At 40.3% G+C, this 14,133-nt stretch overlaps 1 protein-coding gene across 8 annotated transcripts in view; it reads right to left on the bottom strand.

Moving 5' to 3' along the window:
• Positions 1-14,133, bottom strand: part of LOC137644110 (PHD finger protein rhinoceros) — an 85,636-nt gene that overhangs the window by 6,820 nt on the left and 64,683 nt on the right. The window contains exons 17-18 of one of the 8 annotated variants that reach the window (XR_011045133.1): positions 4,767-4,884; positions 3,776-3,833 (exon numbers count right to left, since the gene is read on the bottom strand). The exons of 2 other annotated variants lie outside the window; for them this stretch is intronic. Coding sequence is in view for 4 of the 6 variants with exons in the window: in XM_068377069.1 (XP_068233170.1) it covers positions 2,781-2,843 (63 nt within the window). In the remaining 2 variants the exon portion in view is untranslated. Of the gene's footprint in view, positions 1-2,720; positions 2,844-3,775; positions 3,834-4,766; positions 4,885-14,133 lie in introns of those variants that run through there. 5 more of the 8 variants (XR_011045132.1, XM_068377073.1, XM_068377069.1 and 2 more) reach the window with 5 other exon arrangements.

Genomic DNA, 14,133 nt, shown 5'->3' with positions numbered 1-14,133 from the left:
TATGAGAGAGTCTCAAAGATTCAGAATTGAACCTACAGTACTACATAATGTAAAATCATATCCCAATCCTGACAAGACCTGATTACCGTTGGCTTATACCGACAGGCTTGAATATATCCATTATAATACCTGAAAGTAGATGTCTTAATTCCAGATGATTGAGTAGCTAATTAATCCGAGACTTGAAATTCTATTCAAAAGAAGTTTTAACAATATGAACCTAGCTAGTTTTAGTTACTGATACAATCTTACACTAACCTTCATAAAAATGAACAGACTATTGTATTTGATACAAAACAATGGTACACTGTCTTTTAGGACTTTCGAGTATAGAGGAAAATCTAGAGGGTTGCAAAAGCCCTGGGTTCAAGAATATCATCAAAAGTCATCGGGTAATTGGATGTAAAGCCGCAGCGTTTGGGTAAATTACCTTTGAAATGCTTCGTCTGAGCAGATTGACAAGAATGAAAACCTTCTTGGACACATGACCGCAGATGGTTGATGTCCTGAAGAGAGAGCCTGAATTTTGTTACACATTTGCTGGACCATAGTCACAGTAGGTTAGATGTAATAGTATAGATTTACCTTTGGCAATAGAATCGTCTACTATGCTAAGGGATCCGGAACCTGATGACCAGCCCATGTGTTGTTACCTTGGATAGGTGTGATGGATTGGTACGATGGATTGTGCACAATCCCTTCTGAGTAGAAAAAAAAAAAAAAAAGCTTCCCCCATAAGATATCATCTGTAATAATTACAGATATTGACCCGTGAGATGCCAGTATACCACACACACTTCACTTGTGCCAGAATGCACATTTATTTAGCTCTCTCCCTCATCCTACTTCTAAGGATGCTTATTTTACATAACTAAATGTGTACTTGTGTTTAGACTTTTATAAAAAGGATTGTTGGAGAGTGACAATAAGGTGTATATATAGTATACATGACCTGGGTGCTGATTCAAATGCCATAGCTTGCAAACCATGCATTAAAGATTTTGTTTAGTAATTGTAAGACTGCATTATATTCCATAACAAGGTTAGGTAACTGATTAGTGTTGTACAATTCAAAACGTCTTGAGGTCTAGAAACTAGAATTTACAATTGAACAGTTTAATGAATCTTTAAACCAAGTAGCCATTCTTTTTGAAAGTGAGAACCATTTTACAACAACAGGAATTTACCATGAAATAAAGGAATTGAGGTAGATGCTGTATACAGCAGTCTAGAAGAAACCCTGAATACTTTAAGGAAAAAGCGACATCAAAACCTACCTTAAAAATACGTAGTTTTATCATAGGTTTTCAAATGTGTTATGTCCTTACCCTTTTGTTTATAACTATTACGTTAGTGTTGCTCATTAGTGAGCCTCACAGATGGAACGTGAAAGGCCTGGCCTATGTAATGGCACCTCCCAAGGCATAGCAATATATTTTATCTGAGAATTAAACTTTTTTGTAAATAAAAATAACCCAGTATACTGTAATATTTAAGTCTTTATAGACTCATGAGGGTAATGGAAAGAAAACCTGTGATGAGCTAACGACTAAGCTTGTGAACGAACAAAAACATACTGTCATCCGTAGTGCTCACGTGATGCAATTGACCAGCTGATTTGATATACCACCAATAACAATAAAAATTAAGAGCTGCCTTTAGCTGGAGGAGGGATAAAAGGATCCAGCTACCTACGCAGTCTCCTGCCTTGCAATCTATGTATCTTGTAGAGCAATTAGGTATGCAAAAATGCAAATGTCTCATTTCAGGACTAAAGTAATTCAAGAATTTGAGGTTATATGAGAGGAACTTGACTCTGAAGCTGCAGTGAACATTCATAACCCTTACTGCAGGAACACTGCAATTATGACCACTAGACCCAATTATGGAAGTTAGGTTAGTATAAGCAACTGGGCAGCTAAGTCAGATCTTACCGCCCACGAGAAGGCTCGCAGGCCTCTGAAAATGCCTAAATGTTCATCACTAACTTGGCTAGTAAGACAGTATTGGCGTGTCATACCATCACAGAAAGCAACTATTCTCTCTGTAATTCCCCTTGAACTAATAATTACTTTCTTTGGCTGTTATAAGTAACAAACGGTAGTCTCTCTTTATAATGTAGAAGCTTTACCACTGCACAGTGTATACCCTCCAGTTGCATAAACACTCCCTTGGAACATAATTTCTGAGAGGAACCGTGAGATATCGTACTCCTAACAATGGTTATTAAAAACCTAGAGCTTTTCCTATGCAGAAATACTAACCAATCGAGTAGTTTTTTACTTAAAATGAAATAAACACTTATCAAAATCTGGAAGGAACGAGACACATCTTGATGAAACACTGTTAAAAAGAAAACTGAATGATGGGGAACTCTTAGTGTGCTACTTACCATTAACCGCTGGATTATTTTATCAGTTTACTGAGGCATGTATCTTTTAAAGGGAAAGAAAGGAAAAATCTCATTAAACTTTGCAGGTAAACGTCAATAAACCGAGCTTCTGAAGAAGAAGCAATATGAACATCAGGGAAGGTTTATTGAAAATATTCTGAATAAAGGTTAAACATTTTTTTTTAATGAATTAAAGCAGAAGCCATAAAATAAATTTCTAGTCTAAAAGTTTATTACAGGAATAAATTTTTTTCTCAGCTACAATTTTTCCTTACTAATATATATTTCAGAATTCTGAGAGGTTGATTTTTGCTGAGGTACACTAGCAGTACAGCCTTCCCTTATGTAAGGGATTAACTTCATATTTGGACAGACAATATTAAAAATTCTATGATCTTGCAACAGTATTTGTTAATAATGTACTTTGAGAACTTGAAGAAACTGCCACACACTGAAAAACGATGCAAGACACGCTATATGATACAAAAGCATACTGTACAGTACTGAATTTTACTAAGGCACCTAAACACATTCTCATATGAACTTAGTATAGTTAAGATAATCTTCATAACACATTTAATATAAACAAACGACCTCGATAAGAAATATCTAGCAAAACTGAAAATCTAATACCCAGTTAAGAGCTGATACTAGACACCAAATTGCAAGACTGAGTTGTTTACACATTCTAAAAATTTCAACTTCATCTATGAAAATCATACAGTTCAACACAAGTGACCTGAAAAAATACTCATAAGGATAATTTGCCACAAGTTTTACATGTTAATGCATGCTTTAAAAATTTCTATATTAGCAAATATATCTTGAGAGTAAAGTAGTGGAATTTCATGCATCAAAGAAAAAGTAATAACTGTATTCGATGCAAGGCAAGGAAGCAAATAGCAGCATTACTGTCCTACTAAAGAATACCTGGAACTACATTCAATAACAGAGATGCATAAAAACACTGCAGCATTTAATACGGTTTGTGGCTTCCTGACCTTCCATATTTATCATAAATGAATTTAGGTAGAGCAAAAACTGGAGAAATGTAGTAAACTATTATACTACAGACCCCCATTCCTAAAGACTGTGATTGAATGGCTATTTCTACTAATCACAATATTGGAACGTTCTATGCCATTTTATGGGGAAATAAATGACAAATTGAATTAAAACTACAAAATTTAGTTAGTTATTTGCACCTGTTGAAAATCAAGTGTGTCTTGGCCGATTTTTTTAATGACTAACAACAACTTTAAGATGACCTTTTAAAAAGTTAATACTGTATCATGTGAAGCAACAAAAAAATAAAGGGCAAGTTTTTGAGGCGCCACTAACCATGAATGAGCACTTTATATAATAAAACTAACAAATACTTACCCATAGCATTGTGCTCATTGAAATTAGTCCACTTGTTACAAGCCACTCATACCTTTGCCTAGCCATAAAAGGAACACATGAAAGGTATTTGAAGTAGGAAGTCCATAAACAAAATCAATTTTCAATAGCCAAATGCCATAACATCGTAACAAGACGAGTAAACGCACAAATAGAAAGATAAATTCTACGACTCAATTTCTAAATTGTTTTGTATGTGTTCTGATATAATTATATAGAAGTTGTTCTATTTACTGCTGCATATTTTTTTTAAACCTGTACTATTTCTGACATCTACTTGTTTCTACATCAGAGGGAGTGTGTACAGTATACCACTTGGAAACTACTTTACACTACTTGACCATGCAATGTGTAAACATTCTATAGCAAAATAAAAGAACGTGAAAAACTTTTGCCTTTCTAAATAAGACATCATAGGCTTGTTACCTTCTAATTTTCTGTAAAAATGCATACTTTGCTGTATGCAATAAATTCGGTTAAGTTCTCCAATGTTCTCACTTTGATTCTAGTTATAATCTAGTTATTTCATTTCCTTAACCTACTCCTTACCTTTTAAAAGGTTACTTACACATAATTCAAGAAGGTTGTCCATATCAAAATATAAATCTACAGCCTGGTCAGCAGTGTACATATATGTAATATTTAACTTGTATTTTGAAAATTTTCTTTGATACAATCTTTCATAATTTTATTTTTCAGCCTTTTTTGGTTTGTTAAATCTTATTTTTATAAATATTTCTGAGTAAACATCGAGCAAAACAATTTTCATACTGTTATCACCTCAACTTCAAAGCTAATAAATATGTTACAAGTATAAGCAACAAAGGTCTCAAAATGCTAAGCCAAGGCTCACTGAAATAATGTATAATATTCCTGATGCAAATTTCTTAAAAAACCTTAGATTAAAATTTCCTCAAAAATCTACTGTATCTATAAAAGTCTTATAACCAACTAAATTTGAGGCAACACTAACCTCCATTTTAAGACATCAGGATTCATATCAATTACCAAGATTATTTTCAAAATAACATCAGTGTTGTATTTACATCTGTGCAAGCTCTGATTTTGGGTTGGGTGGAAGAGTTGTATTACTGAATTGTAGAGGGGGGAGAGAGAGAGAGCATTCAGTGATGAAAGTTATAAAGCCTCCATGTGAATGATACACAAGATTAGCAATTAAATATTGTTGGTTTGACTTTTGGTGTTTAAACCCACCAAAACAATTAATTTTTCATGAATTTATCATATTGAAGAGTGAAATGCTTAATATTCATATATGACCAATGAAAATACTGAGATGGATATTGATTTTTGTATAACTTTCATTCAGAGCTACCAGACATATGACAAGCAGTTATCCAACTATGTAGTAAAAAAAAAAAATTACAGTATACAAATGTCTTTATGGGGATTCATAGGCTTGAAAAATCATCATAAATGATTGCCGAGGCATATCAAAGTAATAGTTCAATAGACAATTAAAATAAGCTCAGCAACATATTTAAAAAGTTCAACTATAATCAGTTTAAAATTACTGAAATCAGATAGCCAATAATAAATTCTTTTTTTACATGATCCTAGCTATAACAGTGTAGGTAACTGTTTTCCCATCACTAATATGTAGCCCACATTGTGATCTTTTCAGTCTTCTGTCTAATGGACAAATGAGCAGTGGTAGTTCTATACATGCACCACTTGGATCCTTGTGTCGACATTATGTACCCGAATACAGAGTATGGAATGTTAGTTGTGAGGTCAGGGGACCTGGGGCATAAGCACATGTTATACGAGTGATGAGTTTGGTTGAAAACAAGTTCCAAGAAAATTTCCACAATATACAATGGCCCTGATGAATAAAACTTCAGCAAATGCTTTTGCTTGGATTTTAAAGCAATTGCTTCAGTTCTAATGAATAAAACAAAGTAAATGCTTAAGCTCAAGCAAATGCTTAGAAATTATCAGCAATTGCTTCATTTTCCATGAATAAAACATAGCAATTGCTTTTGCTTCTCAGCAATTGCTTAAAAAAGTAAGGCAGCTCACTAGGTGCTTGAAACTCCTGTGAACTGAATCTGATGGCAGCCTTTCTCCAAATTCGTAAAAAGAAAACTTAATAAAATCGCCATACAACATTACCTTACGGTAACAAAAAGTTGAACAGATTTAGTGAAGAAAATGTGGAATGGCTGGCACAACATTTTTCGGCGAGTATAGAGAAACACGCGGAGGGGCTCTCTCAAATAAGGATCAAATGAAAACATTCTTAAGGTATGTGTCAGACCCAGGCTACCAAAACGGCATAGGAGAGGAGATAGGTATTCATCAAACAAGTGTTAGTAAAGTTATTGGAGAGGTTCTCAAGAAAATTGTTGAAAAAGCAAATTCCTGGGTAAGATTTCCCCAGTCTGAGAATGAAATGAGAAGGGCCCAAGAGAAGTGGTCAGAAAAATATCAGTTTCCATATGCAATTGGGTTAATTGATTGCACTCAAGTGCGTATTCCAAAATTTAAACCCCCTCATCACTACTTTCTCTACTACTGTAACTCATTCTGCCTGAATGAATCTGTAGTTAAAGGAAACTAAACCAAATTCCTCTACTGATCTACATAGAGTACCCTGGTAAGTGCTCCAGTACTAGACATGAGCTGGATCCGTCGGATTGGGAATGGATAAAACAAGTCGCACGTGGCAGGGTCCCTAAGCAAAAGCTAGGACTCCATCCAGCAAAAGGTAGCAAACGGTGATAATTATTATTCATAAGATTTTAAGCAATTTCTTTTTGCCTAAGCACTGGCTACCTTTTGCTACTTGAGCTTTTGCTTTTTCTTACAAGCTTTTGCTTTACGCAAATGCTTGTTTTTATTCATCAGGCTCAATCACTCATACTGTACAGCCCAAAAGGCACTTGGGGGAGGGAGTTTTGTACCACTGAATGCCCCAAAATGCTGATGCCAATCTATTAGGGACTACGATGGGTAAGGAACACATACATACTAGGAAATGCTCCAGCTAGAGTAAATTCAGGTGCTTGTATTGTATATGCAATTGACTTCAGAAAAGACATTTACCATATAATGTGCGACATAGTTGCTTATATTTCTTAAGAGTCTCCATCTTAAAAAATCATAACAAAAGGAATAAAAAAAAAACTAAAATTTTTAAAGTATTTTTCCTTGCTTTACAAACCTGAGTCCTTTAGGTACGGAATGTTTTCAGTACAAGCTGGACGACTGTTGAATCGTTTTAACGATCAGTTGAAGAACAGGTGGGAGCGAAGGTGTAGAGCCCTACCCCCTTACCTGTCAAAATTCTATTCATTTATGACTTTTTGGTTCAGGACAGAGGGGTGGTTTAGGAGGGAAGTTTAATATAAAAGATAGGTTTACATAGCTAGGAAAAATACAAATTACTTTTAAAATTTTTTTTAATTTGTTCTACAAGAAATATAACCATTCCCCCTTAGGTAGGGAGCCCCCTAGAACCGAATTGGAAGGTTCTTTTTCTTGTGGAAACATACAAATAGCATATGATAACCAACTGGTTGGTATATATTCTAGCATCATCCCCCTTGTCTAGAAGGATGGAGCTGCTAAATACTGTAATTTACCACCATCAAGTCAGATCTAATTGGTAACACTTTGACCACTTCATACCTAAGAGAGAGAATAAATGGAGGTAAAGAGCCTGCCATTCTGCCTCCATTCCAGACTTACTTCTAAACATTACCATAGACAAGATGCTGCTACATTACTACTTGAGCAGCCACCACAAAACCAAGGTGTCAACAGACTTGTAGGTACTCCTGTAGAATAAAGACTGTGAAGATGGTCTGGTGCATACACACCCCAACCTATAACACCTGGCTGACTGCAAGATTCCTCTTGAAGGCAAGAATGGGGCCTCGCCCCTGACTTTGTGAGTTCTGGTTCTAGATGGTACCTTGACTCTCAGCAGTCGAGTCATATGGATCGACTCATTAAGTCCGAAAGAGATCATGTTCTAGACACTTCTTTCTTAGGTTGGCCAGTGCAAAGGAAGTCGCCAATAATCAGGTCTGAAGTGTCTGGCCTTCAGATAGCACTACAGAGGCTACACGGGGTACTGAAGCATCTCCTCCTTGTGCCACTCAACACTTCACATTGAGAATGTGTTCCAGCAAGTTTTGAATTTGGCCATGTGCCCTGGCACCAAATTAAGGAGCTCCTTCCATCTCTAAGAGTAGGAAACATTGGCAGAGACCATATAACTCTCCTAAACTCTGCAAATAATAATGCAGCAAAAAGTCTTGAGAGCCAGAAACTAGACAGACTTTCCAAAAGCTCGGACGTAAGTTAAAGATCTACATGACTTCAAAGTTTCTCGCAACCATAGACAACTTCTATGAGAACTCTATCCCCTTTCGTCAAAAGACCAAATCCAAGTCTGAGCAGTAGCCTTGACAGTACCAACTGGGAGGATCTTGTCTTGGCAAAGAAGATGAAGAATTCCACAATCTAGTCTACAGATGATCTGACCAGAGAAGAATCTCTTGTATGACATCAATCATAGAGGATGGCCCACTTTTCCTGGGAGAGTGAGGGGTTAGAGTTCTTTCTCCCGGGATCTTAGCAAGGCAGAACTGGATACCCATTGACACAAGGCCATTTAGGAGCCACCAGGATCAACCTAAGTCCTGGCATAATCTCCCACATGGTATATCAGCAGATGGAACAGGGATAAATGAAGGAAGGACATAACCATTCATGAGATCACATGGGTGTTGGAAGGCAATTTCGAACACAACCCATGGGACTGGATTAGGGAGAAAACACCGGAAGCTTCCAGTTTACCTGTATGGCAAACAGTTCGAACCCCCAGAGAACCTAGAAATCAGAAGCCTCTCCATTAGGTCGGAATGTATGAACCGCTCTGAGCCTACAACCTTCCTTTAGTGACTACGCATGTCTGCTAGTCCATTCCTCTTGCCCGAAATGTCTTGGCTAATAACTCTATGACACAGAATACTGTTCATAAACGCATCTGATTCGTCAGCTCGCAGAGCTTAGACATCGTCGTCTTCTGACCAAACCCCTGAGATGGCCAAGTTATTCAAGTGTGTGCCTCTTCCCTCTTTTGACACATTTTAGCACAGTTGCTTGTCAGGAGAGACAGATGTTCACCTGTAGGTCACATTGCCAATCTCTAAAGTGTAAACTTCATCTTGTCCCCTCTCCTCTGATATCACCCAGTGTGGGAACATTGTCCATATTTCATGGGATTGAAAGAAACTACAGTATCCTGAACCATCGAGCTAAATGTATATTCAACACCAGGATGATTTTAAAAAAGAGGGTATAGGGGATAGAGAAAAATACTTTATTAAAAAAAAAAAACCCACATCAAAGATATTAGCAATATCACCTGCAGTTAAGTATAAAAATGTTATTTTGATAATAAAATAAATTTTTGAATATACTTACCCGGTGATTATAATAGCTGCAGCTCTGCTGCTCGACAGAAAACTCTACGGAAAAAATCCGCCAGCGATCGCTATGCAGGTAGGGGGTGTACTTCAACAGCGCCATCTGTCGTCCAGATACCCAGTACTCATTGTAAACAAAGAACTCAATTTTCTCCTCGGTCCACTGCGTCTCTATTGGGGAGGAAGGGAGGGTCCTTTAATTTATAATCACCGGGTAAGTATATTAAAAAATTTATTTTATTATCAAAATAACATTTTTCAATATTTAACTTAGCCGGTGATTATAATAGCTGATTCACACCCAGGGGGGTGGGTAGAGACCAGCAATATATGTTTACATTATATGAGCTAAGGATTTTTTATTTCATTTTAGAAGTTATCAAAATAACAAAAATAAAATAAATAGGTACCTGGTAAGGAAGTCGACTTGAACAATTACTCTGCCTTTTTAAGTACGTCTTCCTTACGGAGCCTCGCGATCCTCTTAGGATGCTGAGCGACCCCTAGGATCTGAAGTATGAAGGGTTGCAACCCATACCACAGGACCTCATCAAAACCTCTAATCTAGGCGCTTCTCAAGAAAAGAATTTGACCACCCGCCAAATCAACCAGGATGCGAAAGGCTTCTTAGCCTTCCGGACAACCCAAAAACAACAATACTGTAAAAAACATTTCAAGAGAAAGATTAAAAAGGTTATGGAATTAGGGGATTGTAGTGGTTGAGCCCTCACCCACTACTACACTCGCTGCTACGAATGGTCCCAGAGTGTAGCAGTTCTCGTAAAGAGACTGGACATCCTTAAGATAAAAAGACGCGAACACTGACTTGCTTCTCCAATAGGTTGCGTCCATTATACTTCGCAGAGATCTATTTTGTTTAAAGGCCACTGAAGTTGCGACAGCTCTAACTTCATGTGTCCTTACCTTCAGCAAAGCTTGGTCTTCCTCACTCAGATGTGAATGAGCTTCTCGTATTAACAGTCTGATAAAATAGGATAAAGCATTCTTTGACATAGGCAAAGATGGTTTCTTAACTGAACACCATAAAGCTTCTGACTGTCCTCGTAAAGGTTTAGTTCGTCTTAGATAGAACTTAAGAGCTCTCACAGGGCATAAGACTCTTTCTAGTTCATTTCCAACCAGATTCGATAGGCTTGGAATATCGAACGATTTCGGCCAATGACGAGAAGGTAGCTCGTTTTTGGCAAGAAAACCAAGTTGTAGAGAACATGTAGCCGTTTCAGATGAAAATCCGATGTTCCTGCTGAAGGCGTGAATCTCACTGACTCTTTTAGCTGTGGCTAAGCAAACCAGGAAAAGAGTCTTTAAGGTGAGATCTTTAAATGAGGCTGATTGAAGGGGCTCGAACCTTTCTGACATGAGGAATCTTAGTACCACGTCTAAATTCCAACCAGGTGTAGCCAAACGACGCTCCTTCGTGGTATCAAAAGACTTAAGGAGGTCCTATAGATCTTTATTGTTGGAAAGATCTAAGCCTCTGTGACGGAAGACTGATGCCAACATGCTTCTGTAACCCTTGATAGTGGGAGCTGAAAGAGATCGTTCTTTCCTCAGGTATAAAAGGAAGTCAGCTATTTGAGTTACAGAGGTACTGGTCGAGGATACAGATACTGACTTGCACCAGTTTCGGAAGACTTCCCACTTCGATTGGTAGACTCTAAAGGTGGATGTCCTCCTTGCTCTAGCAATCGCCCTGGCTGCCTCCTTCGAAAAGCCTCTAGCTCTCGAGAGTCTTTCGATAGTCTGAAGGCAGTCAGACGAAGAGCGTGGAGGCCTTGGTGTACCTTCTTTACATGTGGCAGACGTAGAAGGTCCACCCTTAGAGGAAGCGTTCTGGGAACGTCCACTAGCCATCGAAGTACCTCGGTGAACCATTCTCTCGTGGGCCAGAGGGGAGCAACTAACGTCAACCTTGTCCCTTCGTGAGAGGCGAACTTCTGCAGTACCTTGTTGACAATCTTGAACGGGGGGAATGCATATAGGTCTAGATGTGACCAATCTAGGAGAAAGGCATCTATATGAACTGCTGCTGGGTCCGGGATTGGTGAGCAATATATTGGGAGCCTCTTGGTCATCGAGGTTGCGAAGAGATCTATGGTTGGCTGGCCCATGTGGCCCAAAGTCTCTTACACACATCCTTGTGTAGGGTCCATTCTGTTGGAATGATTTGTCCCTTTCGACTGAGGCAATCTGCCATGACATTCAAGTTGCCTTGGATGAACCTCGTTACTAGCGAAATGTTTTGACCTTTTGACCAGGTGAGGAGGTCCCTTGCGATCTCGTACAACGTCATAGAGTGGGTCCCTCCTTGCTTGGAGATGTACGCCAAAGCCGTGGTGTTGTCCGAGTTCACCTCCACCACTTTGCCTTGAAGGAGAGACTTGAAGCTTTTCAAGGCCAGATGAACTGCCAGTAGCTCCTTGCAGTTGATATGCATTGTCCTTTGACTCGAGTTCCAAGTTCCCGAGCATTCCCGACCGTCTAATGTCGCGCCCCAGCCTGTGTCCGATGCGTCCGAGAAGAGAACGTGGTTGGGAGTCTGAACAGCCAGGGGCAGACCCTCTCTGAGGCTGATACTGTCCTTCCACTAAGTCAGGCAAGACTTCATCTTCTCGGAAATGGGGATCGAGACCGCTTCTAGCGTCTTGTCCTTTTTCCAGTAAACAGCTAGGTGATATTGAAGAGGACGGAGGTGTAGTCTTCCTAACGATACGAACTGTTCCAGGGATGATAGTGTCCCTATCAGACTCATCCACTGCCTGACTGAACATCGTTCCTTCTTCAGCATGTTCTGGATGCATAACTGGGCTTGGCTTGTTCTGGGGGCCGACGGAAAAGCCCGAAAAGCTAGACTGTGAATCTCCATCCCTAAATACACAATAGTTTGGGATGGGACCACTTGAGACTTTTCCATATTGACAAGGAGACCCAATTCCTTGGTCAGATCTAGAGTCCACTTTAGATCCTTCAGACAGCGACGACTGGAAGAAGCTCTTAGAAGCCAGTCGTCCAAATAGAGGGAGGCTCGGATGTCCGCTAAATGAAGGAATTTGGCTACATTCCTCATCAGCCTCGTAAACACAAGAGGAGCTGTGCTTAGGCCAAAGCACAGGGCTTGAAACTGGTAGACAACCTTTTCGTAAACAAATCTCAGAAAAGGTTGGGAGTCTGGGTGGATGGGGACGTGGAAGTATGCGTCCCTTAGGTCTAAAGAGACCATCCAGTCTTCCCTTCTGACCGCTGCTAGAACGGACTTTGTGGTCTCCATGGAGAACGTCTGCTTTGTGACAAAGACATTCAGCGCACTGACGTCTAGCACCGGCCTCCACCCTCCTGTCTTCTTTGCCACTAAGAAGAGACGGTTGTAGAAGCCCGGGGTTTGATGGTCCAGGACTTTGACTACCGCTCCCTTTTCTAGTAAGAGAGACACCTCCTGTTTCAATGCTCGTCTCTTGTCTTCCTCTCTGTACCTGGGAGAGAGATCGATGGGAGACGTTGCTAGAGGGGGTTTTCGTACAAACGGGATCTTGTACCCCTCTCTGAGCAACTTCACAGATTGTGCATCTGCGCCTCTCTTCTCCCAGGTCTGCCAGAAGTTCTTGAGTCTGGCTCCCACTGCTGTCTGAAGAAGCTGGCAGTCAGACTCTGCCTTTAAAGGACTTGGTTCCTTTCTTCTTTCCACGTCTCCCTTCGGCACGAGCACCTCCTCTGCTGGAGGCTCTGCCACGAAAGGGCGGAATAAATCGGGACGCTGGAGTGTCCATCCTTGGTCTAGCTGACAAGGTAGGCAAAGGGGTGGCTTTGCGAGCAGAGGACGCAACCAGGTCATGAGTGTCCTTCTGTATCAAAGAAGCAGCAATCTCCTTAATCAAGTCCTCTGGAAAGAGGCACTTAGAAAGAGGAGCAAACAGAAGTTCGGATCTTTGACAAGGTGTCACTCCAGCTGACAGGAAAGAGCAAAGGTTCTCACGCTTCTTGAGGACTCCGGATACGAACGATGCAGCAAGCTCATTAGACCCGTCACGTATGGCCTTGTCCATGCAGGACATGATGAGCAAGGAAGTTTCCTTCTCTGTCGGAGAGATCTTCCTGCTTAAAGCTCCCAGACACCAGTCTAGAAAGTTGAAGACCTCAAAGGCTCTAAATATCCCTTTCAAAAGGTGGTCTAGGTCCGAAGATGACCAACATATTTTCGAGCGTCTCATGGCTAGCCTGCGGGGAGAGTCTACAAGACTTGAGAAGTCGCCCTGGGCAGAGGCAGGAACTCCCAAGCCGAGAACTTCTCCCGTGGCATACCAGACGCTCGATCTAGAAGAGAGTCTAGCAGGGGGAAACGTAAAGGCTGTCTTCCCTAGACTCTTTTTGGACTGCATCCATTCTCCTATCCCTCGTAAAGCTCTCTTGGACGAGCGTGCGAGGACGAGTCTAGTAAAGGCAGGCGAGGATGACGGCATACCTAAAACAAACTCTGACGGAGGAGAGCGCGGAGCCACAGACACAAACTGGTCCGGAAACATCTCTTTGAACAGAGCTAAAACTTTTCTAAAGTCCAAAGAGGGTTGCGTGGACTTAGGCTCGTCAAGATCCGAATGTGGTTCATCAACGTGAGCAGCACCATCATCATCCGAAAGTCCATCATCCGAGTATTGAGGAGGAAGCGGCAATGGAGTAGGTAACGGCTGGATAGCTGAGTCCGGTCGCACGGGTGCATGCGTGACTGAGCCGGACGCAACGTTATGGAACTGTTGCCCAGTCTGTGAGCTGGCAACAACCATAGCAGCGCGGGGACGCACAGCGTCTACTCTAGACTGTCTAGCCTGATGTGGGTGAGCAGTGGCAACCACACTGGGTTGCGGA

The sequence above is a fragment of the Palaemon carinicauda genome, chromosome 7 (genome assembly GCF_036898095.1).
Source record: "Palaemon carinicauda isolate YSFRI2023 chromosome 7, ASM3689809v2, whole genome shotgun sequence".
In the NCBI taxonomy this organism is placed as follows: Eukaryota; Metazoa; Arthropoda; class Malacostraca; order Decapoda; family Palaemonidae; genus Palaemon; species Palaemon carinicauda.
The sequence above is the reverse complement of the archived record's forward strand: the minus strand, read 5'-3'. Positions and strand labels throughout refer to the sequence as shown.